At 38.7% G+C, this 26,980-nt stretch overlaps 1 protein-coding gene across 6 annotated transcripts in view; it reads left to right on the top strand.

Annotated features, from left to right (window-relative positions):
* Positions 1 to 26,980, top strand: part of dlgap1a (discs, large (Drosophila) homolog-associated protein 1a) — a 124,565-nt gene that overhangs the window by 75,178 nt on the left and 22,407 nt on the right. For 5 of the 6 annotated variants that reach the window (XM_055202060.2, XM_055202059.2, XM_055202057.2 and 2 more), the window contains 3 exons: positions 3,005 to 3,216; positions 11,586 to 11,763; positions 13,575 to 13,812. In XM_055202060.2, coding sequence (XP_055058035.1) covers positions 3,005 to 3,216; positions 11,586 to 11,763; positions 13,575 to 13,812 — 628 coding nt within the window. The remainder of the gene's footprint in view (positions 1 to 3,004; positions 3,217 to 11,585; positions 11,764 to 13,574; positions 13,813 to 26,980) is intronic. The other variant, XM_055202061.2, reaches the window with a different exon arrangement.

Raw genomic sequence — 26,980 nt, 5'->3', positions numbered from 1 at the left:
GGAAAAATTCATAAGAAACTTAGCAAGTCTTTGATATCAAGTTAGACATATTAAGTGTAAACCAGATGGGTCAGGTTGTTTAGCTAGTCTGCCATTTAGTTTCCCAAATCCTGTCAGTAAGTTATTGAGCAGCAAAACTTAAAACCCCAAGTCCAGCTAATACTGGCATTAGTCTGATTTTAAAACAGGAAGCTCTTATGTTGTACACATTCTTTCATCGCTTCAAATGATCAGAGGCGCAATCTGCTGTAAGGACTCTGAGTGCTGTACCCAGATCAGAGGGTTTATCTCATTTCCTGCTCATCGACCAAAGGCGTGTGTGGGTGTTGGTGGTATCTTTGAAGGAAGTTTGCTGTTTGTCAGGTCTGTGAGCATGTGTGGGCACAGAAGCAGCGTTACTGGAGTCATTCATTCTGCCACTGACTGCCTTTTATACACTTCCTGACGTCAAGGCCAGTCGTTTCCCCGGTAACACAAGCTCTGCAATGATTCACATAATCACAGTGAAATTCTTTAAAGTGGGATTTTCTCTTGATGCCAGCGGAGAATCTCTTTCCAAACCTTTATCACAGACTCCGTGCAGAGTGACATATGCACCATAACCAGCTTTGCACACAGCAGACCGGTCTGTTATTATGGGCTTAGAATGAGCTAGTCATTTGTCAAAAGTTTTTTGGGGGGCACATATGCAGTGGTACATTAGTTACCATGTATATAAACAGGGTGCGATTTGATGGGGGTGGCAGGCAGTATCCCCACCTCTGTAGAAAAGTAGTGCTTTTGGTTAGTAGCCTTATTTTTTTAGGTTTAATTACACAGAATTCATGATAAATTCATGTATTTCAAAAAATGTCATAAAACTGGGGCCCCCCTGGCACCATCTCGCGGCCCCCAGTTTGAAAACCACTGGAGTAGACAACCTTGTGGACATTTTTTGCTTTAATTTACTAACGCGAATGAACAATCCCTCTCATAGCACGCTGTATCCCATTATCATAACAGCGCTGCACCCCACAGTTAACAGTGAATTACATCTTCTGAGTATGCATAAAGCCATTCTATATGTATTTCATTATATATTATATATCTAAAGTTTAATGGTAAGTTATAATGCATTATTTTCATGATGACATGAAAAGTATTAGTAAAACCTGCTTGGCGCACCTGCTGTCTCATATGCAATGATCTGGTGAAGCAATATCATAATGTATTACAATTTATTGTTTTGTAGTCAAGATATACTGATAATATAAAGAACTTAGATTTAAAAAAAATTATGTTACGTTAAACATTTAACAGAAATGATATCAGCAGTGTGCATACTAAATAAACAGAGCAGGTTTCCCAGTTCCCATTTAGTTATATAGATATTGAATATAACCGTATGGGGCACTGCTGTTATTATGCATAGGCAATGCTCACCATGGCCTCATAGTTAAAAGAACAATCAATAAAGACTGACGATTATCCGGGGTAGACGCTCTCTACAGACTTGTGAGGCTCTTGACAATGTGTGCTTAATAGCTTAAACGACAATGCAATTTAAGCTTAAGAAACAAAAGTTACAAAATGGTGTTTAAAGGGGCCATGGCATGAAAATCTGACTTTTTCCATGTTTAAGTGCTATGATTGGGTCCCCAGTGCTTCTATCAACCTAGAAAATGATTAACCCAGTAACTTAGTTTTGGTAAACCATTCTCTACAAGCACATGAAAAAATAGGTTGTTGAAATTTGGCTCTCCTTATGATGTCATAAGGAGCTCTTATTATAATAATACCACCCCTGAATCTGCACTATCCAACCACAGCACTGCCATTTAGTGCAGAGAAAAGCACAATTGAGTTTTAATTGCAACAAACCACCATCATTGTGATCAGTGTTTGAATTTCATCAGCTCATTTGCATTTTAAAGGACACACCCAAAACGGCACATTTTTGCACACACCTACAAAGTGGCAATTTTAACATGCTATAATAAATTATTTATATGATATTTTGAGCTAAAACTTCACATAAGTGCTCTTGGGACACCAAAGATTTATTTGACATGTTAAAAAAGTCTTGTGCCATGCCCCCTTTAAATGTGTTTTAGGGCATAATTTTAGAGATATCTGTCTTTCCCTATTCAAGTAGATAGGAATTCAAATAGATTAAGTCTTGCATGACCGAAATAACTGCCAGGAGGCATTGCAAACATGGCCGCCTAGTGGCACGCCTTCCTTAATGGACTTTGGTATGTGTGTCAAAATGGACCATTGAATGTACTGATATGATGCTACAAAAAGCAGCCTTAACTGACCCTAGAAATGTATGCATGTAACTGTATGAAATACATAGGATTATGTTGTGTCTTGTAGGAAGTTGCTTAGCCGGATTTCTCCAACTGAGTCCACCTGCAGTCCAACATAGCCAGCATTATCATCTTTATTAGGACTCCAGACAGCTTGGAAAGAAACTCTGGCAATGGTTCATTACTGACACTAATGGAATACATTTCATTCGATTTTTTTTGTGCATAGGAATTGTTAATCAAGTCTCAGTTTATTCTTTATTTTATTATAGGAGACATGCTTTTATCTTGTAGAGGCTTAATGAGCATTTGCCAAAGGTTTTAGTACAATTAGATTGTAAGCATGTGATTTCAACCCTTTAATGTTTGATCAGAAAACCCACACCCTTTATCTCTACACTGGTCTTGTCAGGCTGAAGAACCTTTAATATCCACAGAACAAAGGTCTAAGTACTGACTTTCAGAGATTCGTATTGATGAGAGTTTTCCCAAGGAGAGCAACACTGACAGATGCTTAACCACCCAGGGAAGAGTTGTTAGTGTAATCATGCAAGCTCACAACGGCAGCCTCATTAATTATCTCTGCCAGCTCAAAGAGAAAGTGGCCATCAAAATGTGCCTGGATGTGTGGTTTATTGAACCGTGCACACGGGGGCAGTTCATATGCTGACAAGCCAGAGGTGAATGACACTGCGTTACCTCTGACCTCACAGGTCCCTCAGGATGAGTGGGGAGGATTTCCGATGGGGAAGGAGGAGGATATCCCGTGCAGACGCATGCGCAGCGGGAGCTACGTGAAAGCCATGGCAGAAGACGACAGCGGAGACTCAGACGGCAGCCCTAAACCCTCACCTAAGATGCAGGCGCGACGAGCCAGCTACCTCAAAGCCACCCAGCCATCACTGACGGAGATGACCACTCTAAAGTAAGAACAGTAGTTACAGAAGCACTTTCACACAGTGATTCCAGAAAAATGTGTTTCGGGATTTGTCAGGGGACCATTTGATTTTGGTTATTTCACACGGTCAGTGTGCATGCATTCACACAAACAAACCCGATAAAGCGACATTATGTTGTGACAAGTTTTTCCGAAGCATTTGCTTAATGGGGCCATGGCATGAAAATCTGACTTTTTCCATGTTTAAGTGCTATGATTGGGTCCTTAGTGCTGCTATCAACCTAGAAAATTTGAAAAAGATCAACCCAGTAACTTAGTTTTGGTAAACCATTCTCTACAAGCACATGAAAAAATAGGTCGTTGAAATTTGGCTTTCCTTATGATGTCATAAGAAGCTCTTATTATAATAATACAACCCCTAAACCAACCACAGCACTGCCATTTAGTGCAGAGAGAAAATAATTCACAGAACAATTGAGTTTCAATTTCAACAAACCACCATCATTGTGATCAGTGTTTGCACTTCATCTGCTCATGTGCATTTTATCTTTTTGGACACACCCAAAACGGCACATTTTTACACACACCTACAAAGTGGCAATTTTAACATGCTATAATAAATTATTTATATGGTATTTTGAGCTAAAACTTCACATATGTGCTCTGGGGACACCAAAGATTTATTTGACATCTAAGAAAAGTCCTGTGACATGGGCCCTTTAAGATCTGGAGAGACTACGCTTCTGCATTTTTCTGATTTGATCATAAAGTAGTGCATTGCGTACTAGTGTCCATTAATCTAGCAAATGATCCCAGCATCAGTTCAGATACAGTAGTAAGTTTGACAGCTGATATATTAAATGATCAACTGAGAAACATCTAAAGAATCGTAAGTCCCTCCAGAAAAAGTGAACTGTAAAAAAATTCCGTAGAAATTACAATGTTATTGCAGCTGGGTTGCCGGTAATTTACCGTAGATTTACATTTATGTTATTTACTGGCAAGAGTTTGTTCAAAGTTAAATACATTTTAAATATTAACAAATCTTTATCTTTACAGAATAAAACTATACAATAACATCCTCATGCAAAGCATTCTGGGAACCAGAAATCATTATCAACCTTTTTTTTTTCTTTTTTTTTTTGCTTCAGATTTTGTTTCCCAGAATGTTTTGCTTGTTGCTGTTTTTTTAGTTTTACTCTGTAAAGAAAAAGACTTGTAAATGTTTATTGTTCATGTAACTTTGAACAAAATGTTGCCAGTACAAAACATGAATTTAAATCTACGGTAAGTTACCGGCAACCCAGCTGCAATTTCTACAGAATTTTTTTACAGTGACTGATTATGCATTGAATCATGCAATCGCACAAAGTCCACATATTTATGTGGGGGCCGCATTTTTTTCAAATATGTCACACTTTTCCCGCATAAATTGCAGATTTCCGCTCGCAAAATATGCTGGACTTGAGTGATTCCATAATCCCAGCACTTTCTGTGATGTAGTATGCTTGCTTATCATTGGAAGTAATAAGAAATTACTCTTTACATTAAGGTAGTAGCCTAGTGAAAACTGTTTTTTTTTTTTTGAGTGAATCACTTTTTTTCTCTTTTTCATGCAACCGCAATTTCATCACATAAAATTTTTGTGTGAGCATATCAGTGAACACCCCTGACCACTCAGTGAGTTTCACGTCTTTGTAAACGAAAGTTAAATGCATTTTAGAAAGGATTGTTCCAGTGCACCTATAAACCCATTGTAGAGGTGTGAGGTGAAACACAAACACCCGGAAATTCTCGGGGCAGCTGCATATGTCGAAATTTCAGTCAAACCGTTCTATTTCACCATAAACAATCTGAAAACAGGGCTTTAAGTGTAAAATACTGAACTTGTCCTTTAAACTGATTACTGAGTGAATTGCTTGCTTATTTGTGTAATGTTATTACCTGAAACCTGATTTTGATATATTAAACAGGGCTTTGCTTGGAAAATGATAACCGGTAATAATCAATGAATCGATGAAATCTATGAATCCGTGTTAATTTTAAATGAAATGAGATGAACAGTTCATAAAACAATTCTATTAAATCAATTAAACCTTTGAACCCAAAGATAAGAAAGATAAATTCTATCAACTGGTTTTGACCAATGACAGATCCTGAAATTGACTATTTGATTGCAGTTTCCATTATTTACACAGTGTTATTGATTTGCAATTAGATTTTTTTCATAGATTTTTGAGTTCCAGAATTGTACCTCATAAAATATCGTATTGAGTATTTAAACCACATTCCTCTGTCATGCTATTCAAAGCCTGGCATCTTTTAAGGGGGACTGTGTGTGTGTGCTTCAACCGTGTAATAACCGTCCAGCTGGCCCATCGACCACTTACGGCTCCAAATCTTCTGCCTGCCCAGTGTCCATTTCAAAGCAGGGCAATTACATACATGGACACATTTACCCCTTTAGCACCCATTAAGTGTGCAGATCTGTTACAATGAAGCTTAAAAGAGTGATGAGTTTATTAGCTGTCTCTTTTCTGTAGCAATATATTCCATAAAGAAAAGCACAGCCAAGTTGTTTTAGTGAAGATATTAATTTGTCTCATGTGTTCCTTTTAGTTTTTTATTTATTTCTGAATAAGACGTCAATCTAATCAACTTTTATGTTAGCTGCTTGTGCTCCTTGTGAAAATGAATTATATATTTTTGTAACCCTGAAAGTAATGTTTTGTTCAGATTGTCTAGTAGTATTTTTCATAGTTTTCACTGTTGCTCTTTAGTGTGTTCATAGATTGTATGCATAGCCAAATTTGCTTTGAAACAAATGAAAAGAGTCTAAAAAATATCCCTACAGTTTTTTATAGTTGTTTTTTATTTCTTTTAGTGAGTTTATTTTAAAGGTGGGGTGCATGGTTTTTTAAAAACACTGGAAAACTAACCGACATCGTTGGGTTGCATATGGGTGATTCTCACGAAACCATTGAAACACCACGGCACTAATGATTTTAGCTTTAAAATGTGTAATATAGTAACATTAAAAAGCATCAGAATTAAAACCTTGCACCTGTGTTCTACATTGCACAATGTGTGATTTCAACATAAGAATTTATAATTGGAAATTTTATCTCATTTTCTGCTGAAATTCTCATTACCGCAATGTGTCCGGGTGTGTTTGAACATGCGTTATGTTGTAATTTAATCAAATTAACACAAAAATATTAAGAAAAAAATAAACGAATGTTTTGCTAGACTACTTTAGATGACAGAAAAAATATTTACTGAATATTCATGTATAATAATAATGAAGAAAAATTAGGAAAATGATGTGTCCATGCCTGATGTTCTCATCCTCCGCAACACTTTTTGAGAACAGTTTAAGCACACATACAGAATTTTAATAAAGTTTGATTTTGAGTGACCAAGCACATGGACCAGTTACTTCAAGATGGCTACCAGGTAAGATCATTTTTTTAACAGTTAATTTGAAATATTGTCTTGTCAGAATGCTTACACGACATTCTGATTATCATTACCGCAACAGATGTTTATTAAATGTTAATTTAATTAATAGAAGCATAATACTTTGATTTTAAATGCATGTGCAGAATCTCCAAATTATGTTCTTTCAGGTTTGTCATGTCATTTTGAAAATATGTCAGTGTTGATGTTTTCTGACTGTTGCTGTAATGAGATTTTTTAGGACTAATTTTTTAAATTATGTTACAAAAAGTGTTAAATGATAAGTAAAAGTTTTTAAATTAATGTTCCCATTTACTCCAGACTTTGTTTTTCAATGTCTGGTGGGAAAAAAAGTAAATTTAAGCAATTTTTACATTTTCATGCTTGACATTTTTAAAACCAAGTTTTCGTGAGAATCACCCATATGTGTGGGGCGGGTCTATTAAAAGAAGGTCCAGATTCTATTGGGGTGGGGCGTGTTTGTTTAGGTGATTTCAAATGTCAACATTGGCTTTCAGAGATCTTGCACCCCACCTTTAAATAGCTTTGTTAAAGCAATTGCAAAGGACATAAATATGATAATGATTTAATTGTATGCTTTGGCTTTCTTGGTTCGTACACAATGTACCTCCAAATGAATGTCTTTGCTGTTTACAGTATAATATTTATTTGAACATCAGAGGTATTACCTGCTAAAACAGAAGCCCTAGAACATGCATCATGTCCTATCTGAAGTCCTATAGCTCAGCTGTTAGATGCTTGCATAAACAGCATAAAGGTCATGGGTTACATTCTTGAGGAACGCATACTGTACAGGTACTGATAAAATGTTTACCTTGTGTTGCACTATAAGTCACTTTAGATAAAAGTGCCTGCCAAACATGTAAATGTAAGTCAGTACACATCCTCAGAGTCTTGTGCGACTGTTCTTCCTCAGCGTCCTGCTTCCACATGGGTATCTGACACCTGGTATTATAGGTCACCAGGTTTTTGTAATAATCAGCTGATCAGTCGAAGTTCAGCGCTTTGCTAACTACTTACCTGACATATTGGAGCATCTAGCACAGCTTGCATGGGCTGAACAGCTGTAAATATGCATGTACCGAACCAGCACAGATAAATTGAGGGTTTTGAGATGAGGCGGTCACACAGCCGTGCATTCCTCAATGGAGATATCAGTCAGTGTCTCCACGGTAACACAGCACCATTATATCTTCCACTCCGGAGTACAGGCGTAATTTAGGATGCATAATATGCCCCGCCAAAGCAGTGGAAAAGGTGCAAGTGATTACTCTTATTAGCCCAGGGAAAAATTGCAGCACTTGTTTCATTAAACACGCTCCCATGTCAGTCACTTTAAGCTTGTAAGCAGTAAAAGCTCATCACACAGAGTAAAAAAATGCTGATTGACTTTAAAGGACCTTTACTGAAATATTCAGTAGCATTAATGAACATTATGAACGCATTATTCTGCTGTGTTCGAGCTGGCACATTGAGGCACATGTGAGTACAGCTTGTATGAGCGGGGGATGCTCAACCTTTAGGTAGTCACTGTGGGGTTGCCATAGTAACAGATTTGTGCTGTAATAAGTCTAAAGATGTTGGCTCAAATGGTCTGTAGGTGGCTGAGGTCATTAAATCAATCGTACAGTATGTACTTCTCATTATTGTTTATCTTCGCATTTCTCGTACTGTATGTATGTGTCGGGAATCTGATTTGTAATTTAAAGTGGAACTTACCTTGTGAAACAGAGGGAACTGTCTGTTACTTGACAGACAGGGATTAAATTAATATTCGTATCTGCTAAAGCTCATCAAATGTGGTCTGAGATTGTAACCGTGTCCTCAGTGAAATGTCCAGACATGGGAGGATTTGCAGAATTGTAAATTTATAGTACTGCTCTGGCATTATAAAAGCTCATAAATTTTTCATCATATGCATTTTCCTCAGTCCATCATTTTGCTGGATTTATCTGTTTCAGCATGTGCAAGTTTGTCAGCTTAAAGTCGCAATGAAATTGAAATGAAAAACTATATATATATTTTTTTATATTGTGGTATTATTTAAAAAAAAAATTTGTGTGTGCTCATAATCTTTAATCAAAAATGCAAATCTCCTCCCCTCCTCAAAACGATCTCTCTTCACTTCCGGTCATATGCACGGCAACACGGCCAAACTTCAAACGATCCAATCAGATCTCGATGGACAAATTCAAATCCATGGAGCCTTATTTCATGTCAAAAGCCGTTTCATTCGGATATACGTCACCACGGGGAAAATAAGGCAGTCGCTACTTCCGTTTCATGGCGACTTTAAGCATCATCATTAAACTACTGTAACTACTAAGGGACAGTGCTTTGACCTTTAACTGCTTTTGTTTATGGTTCATAAAAATGTATGCATATAATGTGTGTATTTATAGAGCAAATACCATACATTAGGATGGAATATGTATTAGCTTAGGAAAATTAATAAATCGCATGTACTTTTGTACAGCTATATGATGCATCAACACAGACAGTCTAAGATGCCTTGGGGAGCTGTCACCACAGCCGAAAGTATGAGCCGCAGCACTGCGTTGTGATTGGCCGACGTAATTAACAACCGCAGAGCGAGTCAATCAATCGAGTCGACAGCAACACTGAGGCGTAAACTTACTGCTTTATTCCACAGCGATGACATCATGCATATCCGATTCCCCAAAGCCCCCCATGAGAGCTTCTTGTGAAGTTTAGCCAGCAGGATAGGGAAGTGTCCTGGGGGCTTTTTGGTCTGGACTGCTCAGTGTGTGTTCATTTACTGTATGTATGTGTGAAGGCATGCAGATAGATGCTGCTGGTATAGCTTGCAAATGGCTATAATGCTGATGCTACTGCAGTGGATGTGAGGTGCATGTCCATCAGCAGAGCTTCAGTGCGTGCGTTGTGTATGCGCTGCACCGCGTGGACAGTTTTAAGTGAGTTTAGCTGTTTTCTTTATAGCCTGTGTACGGCATTGGCTTTCTAAGAGTGTCCTGTTAGAGAATTTTGGATTTCTATTAAGAGATACGCATTCATAATGTAGATTCATATAGAGCACTGACATTGCTCAGGAAACATAACTGTAAAGAAACTTTTGTGATTTAAACCAAGATAGCGAAAGAGGCGTAATGCTACTGTTTGCAGCTATAACACCGCACTGCTGCTACAAAGAATAGACATTGTTTCCTATCCATTTTTGTATTTAAAGGGACACATTGGCTTTTTACCTTTTTTAGGAATCCATTCAGCTGATCTCTGGGTCTGGCGATACCACTTTTAGCATAGCTTAGCATAATCCATTGAATCTGATTAGACCATTAGCATCGCGCTCAAAAAGTTTCGATATTTTACTATTTAAAATTTAACTCTTCTGTAGTTACATCGTGTACTAAGACAGACAGAAAATTAAAAGTTGCTATTTTCTAGGCCAATATGGCTAGGAACTATACTCTCATAATAATCTAGGACTTTGCTGCTGTAACAGGGCTGCAGGAGGCACTATAATATTACGCAGCAGCCGAAAATAGTACCCTTAGTAACTTTCAATGGCAGGGGACTTTTTTCAGGTGCTGCGTAATATAAGAAGAGTTAAGTTTTAAATAGGAAAATCGAAAATCTTTGGTTATTTTTTAGCGCGATGCTAATGGTCTAATCAGATTCAATGGATTGTGCTAAGCTATGCTAAAAGTGGTAGCGCCACACCCAGAGATCAGCTGAATGGATTCCAAAACTGTAAAAATCTAATGTTTAACTCTAGGGGAGCTGGAAAATAAGCATATTTTCCAAAAAAAGTAGAGTGTTTGATATTTTCTTGTAATTAAATCATTTAGCTTCGTTAGAGAGAGCAAACACTTATAACTGAATGTGTCTGCTGCATAAATTCACAGCGGAGCTGAACGCGCATCACGTCACAGAGCAGCAGGTGTCAGATTTCATTTATTTCTGTCAGAGTTTGCCAGGCGAGCTGAATGACCAGACCAGCCGCGTGCTTACTCGTTTTTATTATAATGCACATATATGATGTTTAATATAAGCGAGATAGTTTTTTTGTATTTTTTATCAAGAAAAATAATAAACCCATCATTCAAGCAGCGCTTTATGGAGGAGTAGCCGGTTGCACTGCTTGGAACTGGCGAGTTCTGCGAGAATTACCTGCGCACATTGACTCAAGCACTTAATTAAACCAGCTGTTTATTCATAAGCATACAAATTCATACGCGATTTAATGCAGCTTACGCAAGCGCTGCATTTAAACAATTGCGTAATTCAAAAGTGAAAGTAAAATGCGCACGTCTGCATGCATTAACCGGTGGGAAAATTCTGTCACCACAGCAACCCTAAGTTGTACATGAAGTATATAAGCACTGCATTGCAATACTTGCATTTTGCCCTGTCATTCTCGATTTTAAAGTGCTCCCACGCTGTGCTTTTCTTTGCCCGCTTCATATTAGAAAACTGCTACTACTTGTGGACATTACAAATGTCTGGGAGCCCTTTGGCAGTCTCTGGTGGTGCAAAAATGTATTACAACTAAATTCAATGCATGTATTACAACTAAATTCAATGCACGCCATTGATGCCTCTTAACCGAGCAAAATGTTTCACTCGGTTAAACAATTTTTAACGGTTAATCGGTTAATCGGTTAACCATGGACACCCCTACAGTGCACCTTTAATTCCATTCCACTTTTAATTTCATGTTAACATTCTGGAGGAAGTGTTCAAATCGATTCAAGTTACAGCTCGTGAACTGAAACGAAGCCAGTTTTTAAATTACATATTTTCCCCAACACCGTTGCCAAATTCACGAGATGTTGTATATCGTGTCGTTTTTCCTCTTCTTCGCCTCAGATGTGTGCCTCTAAACTTTCCACCTTTTGAAAATAAATATCTGCCATGTTCTCCTTTATCCACAGGATCTCCCAAGAGCACTCTCCAAAGCTGCAGATCCGGAGTCACAGCTACTTGCGGGCGGTGAGTGAAGTTTCCATCAATAGGAGCCTGGACACACTGGACCCTAAAGCTCTGCTAGCCTCTCCCGAATACCGCTCGCGCAACGAGAGCTACATGAGGGCTATGAGCACCATCAGCCAGGTTTGTGCCCCTCTACCTGCCCTAAAACACCATCTTTGGTGCCCGCTTCCAGCGGGGTGCAGGGGAGGAAGGTTAAAACCAGTCTAGATTCGCTCAAACTAGCACAAACTCATAAAACTGACCTGCGATTCATCCACTGGTGAGATGAATTTGAGCCATCACCATGCAAACTGTATGTCTTACCAACTAACAATGACAGATGCCTCCATGTTTTATGGAAGTGGGATGGTGTTAATCAGAAAAACATAAGTACATGTTCTTGGGGACTTCCTAAGAATTGATTTGTCATGCTAAGTGGCACGTTTGACATCTAATATATGATAATTGGTCTCTTAACATTACCAATATACTTTGCATATACCTGTAGGCATTAAAAACACTTTGTATCATCCTGAAATAAAAGTGTTGAATGGAGAGTTGTCTTTAAAAAGAAAGTATGGCCTGCCTAGCTCTCATGTATAAGTTACAAGCTATAGGCCTTGTTTAAAACACACTGCCTATTCCTAAAATCCTCTTTTACCATATGTGTGTGTGCCACACTGTAAGTGTCTTATTTTTCCGCCTGCTGTCCTCCTCTTTATTTTCATGTTGACGCTAGGGCTGTCTCACCATCACTGCATTGTGTCCCTAAACCCCATTTCCACAAATCTTCTCCGCTGGTTGTGCTGTTCACCTTCATTGACTCTGCGCAAAGCTTTCTTTTAAGACCCACAGTGTTTCTTTATTTTGACTCTTCCTCCTCTTGCGTGCCTATTGTGTGGTTCTTACCTGCTCGTAATGACTTCTTTGGGGTCTCTTGCTTCTGTGCTTTTGATTCTGCGCACCTTCTTTCTACAGTATAAGGCCTTTGGTAAGTGGGTCTATTTAAAGGAATAGTCTACTCATTTTCAATATTAAACTATGTTATTACCTAAGCTAAATGCTATCGAAGCGTCGCAGCGCGCTCCAGCGCTTACGTGCACGCACACAGATGATAGAGGGATGTATCAACAATTCTTAGTTAAGGTAATAACATATTTTAATATTGAAAATGAGTAGACTATTCCTTTAAGGTGAAGCTCATGGACAGATGATACCCACTAGTTTTGGGCGATATTCTCCATGGTGAGATCGTCCTAATGTCAGCATGCGAGATTGCGATATACAATGGTATGGGGGCAGGGCAATAGTTTCCTTATTTGATAGCAAAAATCATGACTAAAGAGGTTGTACAGAAGCTGCTTTACCTTAAATGCAGTTGGCAAGACTGTCAAGAACCGAGCTTTCTTAAACATGATGCCATTATTCTGAGTGCGTCATTGGGAACAACTCACTTACTGGTTTTAAACCCATGCGTGCATAACAACCTCTTAAGCGCAAGGAAAGGCCCATGCGCAAGTGCATTACTGGCTCACTCACATAAAAAGTGCGAGTTGGGTGCATTACAAGGTCTCCCGTGCAAGGAAAAGTCCACAAGCTCTCTCGGAAAAGCACGCAATGTGCGTGTTGGTGTCGCAAGTGCAGGTTAAAAAAATATTGACACCCTTTTAGCAAAGAAAGCTGTGGGAAATAAATCAACATTGTTTCTCATTTTTATTTAAAAATCCACGATTAAATACTTATTGCCCCCCCCCCCCAATACCCTTCATGTGCAAGGATAGAAGCTGAGGCTATTGCTAATAGAATGGTCTATCGGCACACCCCAAAGACCCACACTTTTCCCAGATCTCCTCACTGCCCTGTGCTGTTCTTCGACTGATATAATCTAATGTTTTTCTTGTTTTTTTCTCTTTTTTTTCTTCTGTCCATCATATGGCTGTCCTCTGCTGCAGGTGAGTGAGGTGGAGGTTAATGGGCAGATCGAGGCCGTGTGCGAGAGCGTGTTCCGTGAAATGGAGTCGCAGGCAGTGGACGCCCTGGACCTGCCCGTGCCCGGCTGCTTCCGCATGAGGAGTCACAGTTACGTGCGTGCCATAGACCAAGGCTGCTCGCAGGATGACGAAGGACCTTTGTTACCAGCCTCACCACCAAGGACCACCACTACCGTCAGAACAATACAGAGCAGCACAGGTCAGCCTGTCAAATCACTTCCATACATACTGTTAGACCTGGCTGTTTGCGCTTTGGTTGATCAGATCACAAGTGGACGAGACGCATTCACGTTTACACTTGGTATTTTAATCCGTCTCTTTTGTGCACTTTCGACTGCTGCTGTCCTGAATACTTTGAGGGGATGTCTGTAGGCAAGTCTGTCTGCTTTTATTAAAATGCGAGTGGGAGAAGTGACGGGTTTAAATTAAAATGACTTGAACTAATATATGGTCAGAGTCTCCTGCTTGTGTTGTAAGTAAAGATGCTGCATGGTGTTTTGTACATGTGTGAGCTTTCTCTTAATTTTTCAGAGAAATTGATGAAAAAAGGTCGCACAACTTTCACACGCTCGCAAAATGAAACTAATGAAAGATGTGGAAAGCAGCTGCTTCTGTTTTATCAATGAAACCTAAAGATAGCGCTGTAACCTTTGTGTTCACGCTAGAAGTCAGAAAAAATGTTAAACATTGTGCTTGGTACATTAGATAAATAGGCGGAGAGTAGGTGGTCTTTTGTGGCTGTTCTTAACATTCAAACACATGAGCGTCTACACTACAAAAGCTATCCGGCGAAATGTGTTTTCGACTACTTCTTAAAGGTGCAGTGTGTAATATTTAGAAGGATCTCTTGACAGAAATGTAAAACAATATACAAAACTATATTTTCAGGGGTGTATAAAGACCTTTTTATAATGAACCGTTATGTTTTTATTACCTGAGAATGAGACATTTTTATCTACATACACAGAGGGTCCCCTTACGGGGAAGTCGCCATTTTGTGCCGCCATACAGAAGCCCTAACAAACTTTTTTACTAAGTTGTCTCTGACGATGACATGTTTTTTCAAGTGGCGCTACCGTAGCTTCTCTATGCGTTTTAAAAGCGAGGGGTAAGAAGTGGACTGAGCCGTTGGTTGCAATTCGCAACTTCACCACTAGATGTCGCTATAATTTACACACTGCACCTTTAATGTGGTCGAAAGTGGATGAGCTTAAAACTTTTACACCTCGTTTACACCTGCCTTTAGCGTCGCCCACTTGTGATCCGATCGACCAGAATGCACCTTACTATTAATAACAGGTGTAAACAGCCTCTTTGGTCACTATCAATTTTGTTGTTTTAGCAATATGATGCATTTTTTATTTTTGCTCTCTTTATTAACATACAAACATAAAATACGGGAAATATGTAAAAAAACTAATCATAAACACATCTAAACACATCTTGAACTTTAGAGGAGACATATGTCCTGAAGTCATTAGATTGTCATAAAAAATAGGACTTCATTTTGTTTAGGTTTAAAAGAGCTTGCAGGATCTTGCATTATTGCTCAAGTGTAAGGGGAGGTCACATTAAATATACACATTTCCTGTATTATCTGGTTGTGTTCTAATATATTGGCCAATGTACTCTTGCAAAAAGATAATAGTGGCACGATGGCCTGAGTGTTTTGCACAGTACTGTACTGCATGTATGGTCAGTATATAATATGTAGTGCATGTATACCATTAGCAGCTCCCTCTGCCAGTATGTGAAATACTCTTTCATGTATCAAGGAGTCTGGTAGTAGAAGAATCAATATTCATTTGTTTTTATTTGCTGGGTCACAACATGATGGCTCAGACAGGATGTGTTTGATTTGCTTTCTATTAGCACCATGAGGTGATAACAGCGGTAATAGGGAAACCAAATGATTGAGTGAATTTGAGTGTTTCCATTTGAGGTATAAAAGGAAGAATAAATCTGTGTGTGTGCGAAAGCAAAAAAAAACTTCACCAACACCAGATAGAAGCTGGTATGTGCTATTTTCCAAAAAGTATTATAATTTTTAAAGACCAAAAACTGCTTACCTCTGTTTTTTTACATCACGGTGATGTGTAATAATTATCTAGTAAATCAAATGAAATAATTTGCCCTTAAAAAAATCAAGCATGCTTTAACTACATTAAGCATATTTTTAATTTGTTGTAACCACAAATTTACTATGGTCTCACCATGGTATTTTATTTATAGTAAAACTGTGGTAATACAAATGAGAATTAAACAATTATGGTGATAACTGTAACAGTATGTTCGAAACAGTATGTATCCAGTGATATGCACAAGAGTAGATTTTTTGAGTGTTCACCCTGTACATGACCCTGGTCTTGATACTGTGCAACATAATGTGACCTCTCCATACCACTTAGGGCCAGATTTACTAAGAGCTTGGCAAGCGGAAACCATAATTTTGTCGCTAAAAAAACAATTACCAGGATTTACTTAAGATGCGCAGAAAGGTGTGGTTTTGAGACTGACCTTATTGCATATGCATTTCTAGGAGTTTTCCTTTCAGCCAAACATTTTTGGGAGGAGATTATTTAAATGGTTCACGCAACGTGATTTAATAATGTTTGTGCGTGTGATATTACTGGTATTTGCGGCATTATTTAACGGCGATAAAAAGCATGTCTTAAATCATTTTGCACTTAAAATGGCTGCAATTGTTGCTAATAAGAGGAGAGACATCAGTAGTACAAGGGAGAGGAACATATTATTTTAAAAAAATATTGTTTGCCCATGTTATTTTTTATTTGCTGGAGGAAAATAAAAGAGGAGTCACTAGAAGAAGTCACACAACACCAGGTGTTTAAAACCTTCATTTTTTTGTCCTCCACTTCTTTTTGTTGTACTGTCTTCATTTGCTGGGATTTCACAACCCGTTTTTTCCGCTGCGATGTCCATGGTGCTAAACTTAAGCACATCAGGCTTTAGTAGATCACCCGCACCTCATCAGCTATGCTTATTTGCTGAACTAATTTGCTCTTAATACATTGCGTTGGTCATTATGAAAATCAGCTCTTGCGCCTTTGTTATTTAGTTTGCGCCTTTTTAGTAAGTAATCCGCAAAATATTACCACTCCCATCTTTTTTTTTTTTTTTTGAATGACTCCCACGTTTTTTGGGAATTGCACTTGTGAGCTAATTTGCCCTGTTTAGGTAATCTGGCCAATAGAGTACACTTTAAAAAAATCAGTACAAGTATTGCTTACTGATATCACTACACACTTCCTTTACATTTATACTTGTGCACGTGGTGAAAATTGCATCATTACAGAGTAGGTGGTCATCCTCATTGGGTGCACTGCGTGGCGGTGTGCACAGCATTTTATGTAAGCGCCTCAAATATAAACATCTTGTATGCACGCCTCCAGTTAGGGCTAGGCGATAAATCGCCTGCGATTCTCATGCGTATCTTATCAGTAAAGCCAATTTGGTGATTAGTAGTAAATCACCATCACCTGCTTTCAGATGGACATTTTAGCATTTACTACACAAAGCCGTATTTCACGAAGAAACTATGCAAAATCGCGTCAATAATCGTGGACAAATCGCCTTCGATAATGTATGCGATTTTGCCCACCTTCTCTGTAAAATACGGCTCTGTGTAGTAAATGCTGCTGCATCTGATAGCAAGTGATGGTGATTAACTACTAATCACTGAACCAGCTTTAATGATGAGATACGCATGAGAATCGCAGGCGATTTATCGCTACCTCTAGTCAACAGATAAAGTAACAATAGTCAAGTATAAGGAAAGCTAAGAAGTGCATTCAAGCTACACATATACATGTAAAAACTATACATTTTCAGTTTGTGTGTTCCCTTGGACCAAATACGTTTTTTTCCTTGGTATCTAATGATGCTGTTCCCATATCTTGTCACTGAATTTTGAAAATGTAACAGCTGTATGATTGTCATACTTCAAGTGACCAACAGCGTGCAGATGTTTGAGTGTTTAAACTCGGCGTGACCCGTGTATGCTTAAGTTCTGGGGTTTTTCTTTCATCTGAAACCCCAGTCATCACTAATCCACCCAGCTGACATGCAAAGCTTTGTGTATACAGTACAAGTGAACGAAATCACACTGAAGCAGACAAACCCTGGTGAAACCTGTGAAGCCCTTAATGTAAGTGTAAGAATTTTGTTTAAAAAAAAGCCAAAGTATGTAGTACTTTTCAGTAAAAACATTGAATAAGAAATTATCCACATCACTGCACAATGAATTTGAATAAGTCATGCAGTTCGAAGAATAGTTTCATCAAAAGTTGCATTTTTACTGCATGGTGCTCTCTTTCTCTCCCTGTTTCTCTCTCTCGACTAGTAATGGAGATTTGAGTGCTGTGTTCTGCATTCATTTTCCTGCTATTCTCTGAATGCCTGAGGCTGGTCAGACAGAGAGATAACATATGGACACCAGCTTTGGTGCATCTATGGTGATGTACAGCTGTCTGAGAAGAAATTAGAAAAGAAAATATATAAAACTTGCAAATGAATATATGATGACCCTCAGGGATTCAAAGCAGATCACCGGATTGTGTTCCCTTGACCTGGCTGGACTGTTTATCAGATAAAAATACAGGCTTTTGACTTGTTTCTTTATGTCAATATCACAGTGCTTCTATTAAACTTAATCACAGACAGCTTTGGCAGAACTTAGACCGTAAAAATGTAAGAAAGATAAAATAACCTTTTGACTGAATGGCAATTTGGAAACAATCATGGGAAATCACGAGGAAGCGATGAATAAGCAATTTAGTTAATTTTTCAACACTTTGTAGATATTGTGAAGGGATGATACACACTTCTGTGACGCATACTGCAGAATCCAGATGCTGAAGCGATGTATGATGTAGCTCATCAGGGACAGTATGTTCCCTTACACTGAAGATGATAAAGACATGGGCTACACCTGCCTGCTGGATGCAGATTAGGACTGTAAGGGCTCTGGATTTGATGGCTGCCATTTTACGTTCTTGTTTAAACTTTACATGCCGACAATTTCAAAAGAGAGTAGCGGTCTGACGTGAAGGCATGACCTCCTCTCTCAATACCATTGATTCAAGAATGAGAATTGGTGTGCATTTGTGATTGATGTTTGTCAGGGTCAGATCCACTGTTGTACCCCTATTGCCAATCGCGAGTTGGTGCATGCCCGACACCAATGTGATCATTCATGTTTGTGCAACACTCATACAGTAAGTGCTGTATATATAATCTGACAGTGATGGTTGTGCATGAAAGATAAAGCCACAAGCTCTGTCATCCTAATTTGGCATTGTCCCATCCAGATGTCCTCACCATAGAGACCCGGCTAGACGAATTATGGGATGGCTAATGAGGTAGCTGTCGACTGACTGACATTGAGAGGACACCTAACTTCTCTACATCCACTTCAAAACACCACTGTGTGTTCAGACTAACATAGCGCCACCATCTGCCTGATACACAGCAGGTTCTTATCACACACAGCAATGTTTCTGCTGCCTTTAGGGTGGTGCATGATGTCTTTGATGTGGAGTGCAGCAAAGAGTTTAGGTTTTTTTTTTTTCCCGCTCTACAGAGGCTGTTTTTACATTTATTTTATTATAATAATTTGCAGTTCTTCATGAACTATTACAACATGATCTCACAAAGTTCCGTGGCATAGTCACGGAATTTTGTGCTCATTTTTCCGTGGCATTCTCACGGATCTCCGCATTTTTCCGTGGCCCTGCTACGGACTTTCTTTTCCGTGGCATTCTCACGGATTGGTTACTCAACTGCTTTTTCCTATTTTCAAACCATTTTCGCTTCGGTTTAGGGTTAGATTTGGTGTTTGCATTAGTATGTCACTTTAACTACTGGTTTATACTATTTTTTCTGATGTATTCTTTTATTTTTTCTAAACTTTAAACAATTGTTGCCTGGCGTTGGGGTTAGAGTTGGGTTTGGGTAGGGATGTCATTTCATGCAAATCTAACCCTAAACCGAAGCGAAAATGGTAAGAAAATAGGACAAAACAGTTGGGTAACCAATCCGTGAGAATGCCACGGAAAAAGGTAGTCCGTAGCAGGGCCACGGAAAAATGCGGAGATCCGTGAGAATGCCACGGAAAAATGAGCACAAAATTCCGTGACTATGCCACGGAAATTCGTGAGATCAGGTTGACTATTAATGTCTTGGCACATGCTTCTTTGCTGTAGCTCAGTTGGTTTGTAGCACAAGGGTCGTGGGTTTGATCTCCAGGGAACACACATACTGATAAAATATATACTTTTTTAATACACTGTAAGTCACCTTGAATTAAAGTGTCTGCCAAATGTGTAAATGTAAATAATATGTTATAGCATGCAATATCTCGTCTTCACCACATGGGGCAGGCATGAGTAAGAAAACATTATGTGTCTCTAATGATGCTGAGCTTCTTTCTTAACAAACTTGTTAATAGGAATGTCCCGATCTAATGGGCTTTTTGTCCCGATCTGATGGGCTTTTTCGGATTGAGGGCCGACAACATGACCGATCCAATTCCGATATGTGCATTAGCGTGGTTGTTACTGACAAGCTATTAAAAGGACAGCGTATTATAAAAGCACCATAAACATTTTATGCACTATATTCAAAGTCTTTTAATACACTCAGTAGCTTCATGTGAAGGAACAAACGCACAATTAAATATATTTTAGTTCACAGAAACACTGCAACTTACTCGCAAACTGAGTTGATCCACTGGTGAAGCGGACGGATAAAACGCGTCATTTACACACGTACACACGCGATAACTGTAGGCTAAAAATCTGATTTTATAAAGTCTCAGTAAGCCGTTGGATGGACGCAATTCACTTTGTGCTGAGCACACGATGCATCTATTCTCTTTGTGTTTCAACAGTTCTGAACTTTCCATTGCGGTGCGAGGATTCCCATGAGAGGATGCTTTAAGGCAGTGGTTCTCAAATGTTTTTATCTTGCGGCCCCCTTTGTGTACGGTGCATTCCTTCGCGGCCCCCCCAAAGAAAATTTATGACAAAAAACTGTTCTGAAACTTCACATTTTAATTAAAAAAAACGTTAAATTATACAAAGTAGTGCTGCCTGCCTTTTTTTGGGTTTAATTTTACAGAATTCATGATAAATTAATGTATTTTATAAAAATGTCATAAAACTGGCCCCGGACCCCAGTTTGAGAACCACTGCTTTAAGAGCATCAATTCTGCACCCAGAATGTGCATAAAAAGTCAAACGCATAATTCCCAAAATAACCATCTGCACAATAAAGCTTTTTTACTAGTTTTACACAATTAAGAAAAAAATATTTAGCATACGTAATTGATCAAACGTACCTATTATATGTTCTCCTAAACACTGTCATGATTAATATTTACTAATGTTTCCTGTAACTTGTTAATCATTATAAATTAATGATAGATGTAGCAGAAAGCACTATACACATTTAATTACAATAGTATAGGGCAGATATCGGTATCGGCTAATATGCGGAATTCTGGTATCGGATCGGAAATGAAAAAGTGGAGACATCCCTACTTGTTAATGTGCATTGTCCTGTTCTCAGAAGCATGCCACATGTTAAATAAATGAAGTTAAATGAAGTAACTAAATTGTCAGTTTCATCCATTATTTGTCACGACATTCAGGTACTATTCAAAGGGACACTCCACTTTTTTTTGAAAATAGGCTCATTTTCCAGCTCCCCTAGAGTTAAACAATTGATTTTTACCGTTTTGAAATCCCTTTTTTACCAAATTTTACCATTTTTGGAATCCATTTTTTTAACCAATTTTATACCGTTTTTGGAAAATTGCAACTCTTAATTTTTCGTCGGTTTTAGAACACGATGTAACTACAGAAGTGTCAAGTTTTAAATAGGAAAAATATCGAAACTCTTTGGTTATTTTTGAGCGCGATGCTAATGGTCTAATCAGATTTAATGGATCATGCTAAGCTAAAAGTGGTACCGCCACACCTGAAGATCGGCTGATTTATTCCAAAATGTTAAAAATCAATTGTTTGAACTGTAACTCTAGGAGAGCTGGAAAATGAACCTATTTTCAAAAAAAGTAGAATGTCCCTTTTTGCCATTTTTCAAACTTTAGTTAGTGTGTAATGTTGCTGTTAGAGCATAAATAATGCCTGCAAAATATATAAAGCTCAAAGTTCAATGTTAAGCGATATATTTTATTTAACAGAATTTGCTACGGCTGGTTTGGACTACAGCCCTCTACTTCCCGCATGTATGACATCAATAGTTTTTGACTAAACTCCACCCACATGAATACGCCAATCACCAGCTAGGCTAAGCTGCTGTTGAATCACAACAAACTAAACAAGGTACACAATCAGAACTCATTACGTATTTCTGAAGAAAGGACTTCATAGAACAAGGAAGACATCAACACGTTTTTAGGACAGTGAAAAAGCGGTATAGAGATAAGTAAAATGTGGGGAAAAATACTGCGTTTTTATACACACCAAACATGGACACATGTTATATTGTGCACCGTAAACACAATCAAATCTTTGAAAACGCATGAAAACTTTAAATGAAAAAGCACTGTTGCAGATAAATAAATGGAGAGCGTTTAACCCTCTAGGCGCCACGGTCGACTTTTGTCGACAAGATGCGTCACTGAATGTAACTGCCGATTTTGTCACATAGGGTGTCAAATTTCGTTCATCCCCCCCTCCACTAGATGGCAGACATGTCATACTTTATACCCGACTCAGAAAAACATCATGCTTCTATACAAACTATTAGAGCAAGAGCGCATTGAAGTGCGCAACAGCAAAGCTAGTGTGCAAGTGAGTCATTTTATCAGAGCGATAACCTCAGCGAGTTTTTTCAATACATGATCATATAATGGCATCAAAAAAGCTTACCTGCAATTAAGTATTGGGTCTTATATTCGCTGACAATGATTATGAAGGGGAATATCTGCCTTCAGAAGATGCTGGTGATTCATTTAGTGACCACGATTCAGACGCGCCCCTGCTTTGCAATCGTGCGGCTGGACAAAGTGAAAGTGTAGCTAAGTTATACACCAAGCACATGATGAATCCTTTGCCCAATGTCAGTGGAATGTTACACGGGGTCGGAGAATTCATCGGGTTAGCGGGCGTGTTACAGGTGTGGGGAATGAGTCTGGAGGTAATATGCGCGTCCAGTCTTTTTACCGTGCAAGCAATGTAGAGCGAGCTGCGTCTTCCCGACGGGCCCTGGAAGTCTGTCGGGCGAGCGGACGACTTCCAGTGCTCCGTCCCGTGCACACAATCACGGCGACAGTAAAGGCAATAGTCCAAGCTGTGCAAATTCTCTCCACTCGGGGCGCATGCGAGGAAGATCTGGCCATTAGTGATGGGTCGTTCGCGAACGAGCGGCTCTAAGAGCTGATTCTTTGTAGCGAACGAGCAGAGCCGAATCTTCAGACGCATGCAGGGGAGCCGGCTCTTCTAAGGGAGCCGAGCCAGAAGAGCCGAATCTATGAAAAGAGCCGGACTGCCATCACTAAAATGTAGAGCCAGTGCTTGAGCCGAAAGAGCCGAATCAAAGAGCCGTAGCAGGAGCAGAGGCGGAGTTACATTACACGGGGCAGAGGAGCCATTATGCATAACGTTAGTCTGTCGGCGCGCAGATCAGTTTGTTTACTACCTACTATTTACCTGAGCATTCAGTATTGTGCAATATAGCATACAGAAGGTGAGGGACATTTTGGGGGGAAAGAAGTGCTGCATTTTATCATTCAAACATGTGACTTTTCATGAAAATTCAAGATGGCTGCCACATATGACGTCATAATATGCAAATTTAATGATTAAGTTTAATTAATTTTTATTTCCATCCATAAAGTGTTTCATCCTTAATATTTCTCTAATTTACAGAAAGTCTCTATCTCTTATCACGTTTAAGATATAGCCTTTTGAAAGTAACATGTCAAAATTAAATGTTTTAGGAAAAAACCTCTGGCGCCTAAAGGGTTAATTCCTCTGTCAGATGTAAGCACAGATTAGGGCTGTGTCCTGCTGAAAAATGCTGCCCTTGCAGGCAGTCTACAGAGAAGGGCATCAAGGCATGCTTGAATCAATGCTTGCCCAGCATCCTGTCTACTTAGATGCCTTCATCTGGCCTATTTTTGAAGGAAGTACAGCTGCATTCATGCTGAGGACTAGCAATCCAAAACAATCCAGGACTTTCCATTAAACATTTTCAGGGCAGCTTAGCCTCTACTTAGTTATACTGTCTGTATGGAGAATGTGTGTGCGCTATCCTATTCAGAAACCTCAAATATTAATGTGAGCCTGAGCTCTAACTGAGATTTCAGACCCCCAACAGGTTTAGTGTGGTCGACAGGTGGGCTGTTGTAGTACTGAGTGTTTGTTTACACAATGTTGTGCAGCATTGTAAGTCCTCCGATAATGCTCAAAGTGTGACGTCCCTCAGGCATAAACTGCAAAATCCTCCCACTGTCTCTAAACTCTCGGCCCTGCAGCGGCCATCATTTAGACTCACAGTCAAAGAATGTAGGTTTTTTTAGAGTTCCCCTTAATCTGCACTGCAGGAAAATACCACAGCTGCCATCACAGACCTTGGACGAATACACACAAAGACAGCACACTTTGAAATGTGTAGAACAAGACTGGATGTTTCTTTAATCAAAGTTAAATTAATGAGCACAGTTTCAGAGTCCATCCGTCTGACTATTGATTTTCAGTACGGAACTAAAACTCTGGGAAATCTTGTGCATGGAAATATGCAGCGCCAGTTAATTTGCAAGATTAGGACTGAATACAAAAACAGTACAGAGATTTCATGTTAGGTGCAAGAACAGGACAGCAGTTTCTCAGTTCTTCTCGTGTTTTTGAACATTTATGCATTTGGTTGACACTTTTATCAGAAGTGACTTCCATTGCATTAGCTATGTATATTCTAAGTATGTGTATTCCTTATCTGTGATCAAACTCATGACCTTTTGCAATGGTAACAAAATGCTTATTATCTTTCTTGTATAGTTTTCTTACTATCATCCTGTTAGCCTGATTATTTTAGTTATTGTTTCTGAATAACTAAATTATTATTGTTTCTGAATTCTTAGATACTACATAAAATAAAACATACTCAAAAATGTGGTCTTACAAAACATTATAATAGCTTAATGGGGCCATGACATTAGGAATCAAATTTGTATTGATCTTTTGACATATAGCAAAAAATTTAAGCATTACATATGAAACTGGGCAAAGTTTGCATGGGTATGTTTGCGTGTGTGTGTACACTCTTAGAAAGGATGTGTTAATTTTAACACATTATGTGTCATTTTCTGTTGATTTTGTGTTAAAATACAACACAACTAGTTGTTTTTTTAAAGTAACACAAAATGTGTTGTTTTAATAATAACACAGAGATGGGTGGATTTGGGGACAATGTATTTAGTGTGTTGTCCCAGAATCAACACTAATGTGTTGTTTTTAATACATTTGTTCTAAGAGTGCATGTGTGGGACATATATATGTATAATGACATGTTTATTATGCTATACACAAGAAGTGAACGTCTTAAAAAACATACTAAATGGTATTTTTTCATAGATTAAAGGGGCAATGAAGCTGTTGGTTTTCTACTTATGATGTTCGCGTGGCTTTTGCATTCAGAAACATTAAAAGCAATAAGTAATAGGCTATTATGTAACATGGTTCTGAGACTGTCTGGAGAAATGGTTCGTTTGAAGGGGCGGGCCGCATTGGCCGTAAACGCCCACTGCAATAATTGGATCATTACATGTTGGGAATTGTTTTGTAAACATTAATGTGTAAAAATAGCAACGAACACATATATATTCGAGCCACAAAAGCTTCTGTGTGCTAGAGATGATACACATAAATGACAATGCGTAAAAACTTTAAACTCGACGTGACTAAATTACCGTATACAACACAGTAAGCGGGCATCAGAATCTAAATTGCGGCTGGTAAATCCTTATCACTAACTTTGTATATTTCTATTGTGCTTGTGAGGTTGCTCTTACATACACGTAACGTTACATACTACAGTTATATGATAAAAAAAGCTTTGTTGAGTGTTGGACCTTTTTAAACGCAACTTGCCTAAATTACCGTATACAACACAGTAAGCGGGCATCAGAATCTATATTGCGGCTGGTAAGTCCTTCTTTATCACTAACTTTGTATATTTCTATCGTTATATTGCAGTCATATTGTTAAGTGATGCACCTTTATTAATCGTTTAATGTTTTTAGTAAATTAAAACAGTCAAACATACGTGTTTAGACACAGATATTACAATCAGGACATGTCAAGCGATCTCTAACAAAGCGTAAGTGAAACATAGTAACTTACTAAAATGTTTTACTCACTGTGTATAGGTGTTGTGCCATTCCTGTCAGTCCCAATATTAATGGTGCTTTTAATCGCAGTCTCTCTCCAAAATCCAGCATCGACTTGTGGCTTCTTTACAAATTAATCAGCGGTACACAAAGTAACCAAGCACTCCCCACGCGATCTGGAACTTCTTTAAAACAAACTTCAAACACGCATTCCCAATGTTATGTTTCGAAGGAAGGTTATACAGCGACTGTGTTCTTCCACAACCGAACACTTAGTTTCCTTGGGTACTCATAACAGATCACCACGGCCAAAAAAATTCTCTCAGGAAAAATGTATTTAAAAGTCATTTCGGTTACATTTCCAAATTTTTACTGATTGTTAAAACACTACATACGGTTTGATTCGCCCTGGCCCCCACGTGTGTCATGCGAACCTGTGGGCGGGGCTACAAAAGCAGTACTTGCAATTTGTAAGGTGGGGATAAAAATCTCTACAACGTCACACATTGGCACATTCCTGAACTGACTGGAATGTGGCTTGGTGCCAAAACTGTTATATTTCAGTAACAAGGATGTTTTAAGTTCTGAAGCTTGCAGGATGTTCATTTAATGATGACCTCTTATATAACAAAAGATCAAGTTAAAATTGATTCTTTGATTCACCGCTCGTTTAAAGATGCATTGCGTCTATTGAATTGGCCCCTGTGAACCAAATATGCACGTGTGTGTGTGTGTGTGTGTGTGTGTGTGTGTGTGTGAGAGAGAGAGAGAGAGAGAGAGAGAGAGAGAGAGAGAGAGAGAGAGAGAGAGAGAGAGAGAGGGGTGAAGTGTGATTGTACATGACATGCATGTAATACTGGTACAGGCTGAACTTGAGGCTGAGATATGGATGGTATAATACTGCTGCTGGAGGAGAAGGGCCGTCACAGTCACTCTTGGTTGATGCCTGACTCATACAAACACATACACAAAATACACATACACACTCAAACAC

The sequence above is a fragment of the Misgurnus anguillicaudatus genome, chromosome 2 (genome assembly GCF_027580225.2).
Source record: "Misgurnus anguillicaudatus chromosome 2, ASM2758022v2, whole genome shotgun sequence".
Classification (NCBI taxonomy): domain Eukaryota; kingdom Metazoa; phylum Chordata; class Actinopteri; order Cypriniformes; family Cobitidae; genus Misgurnus; species Misgurnus anguillicaudatus.
Note: the sequence above shows the minus strand (reverse complement) of the source record. Positions and strands in the feature narration are given on the sequence as shown.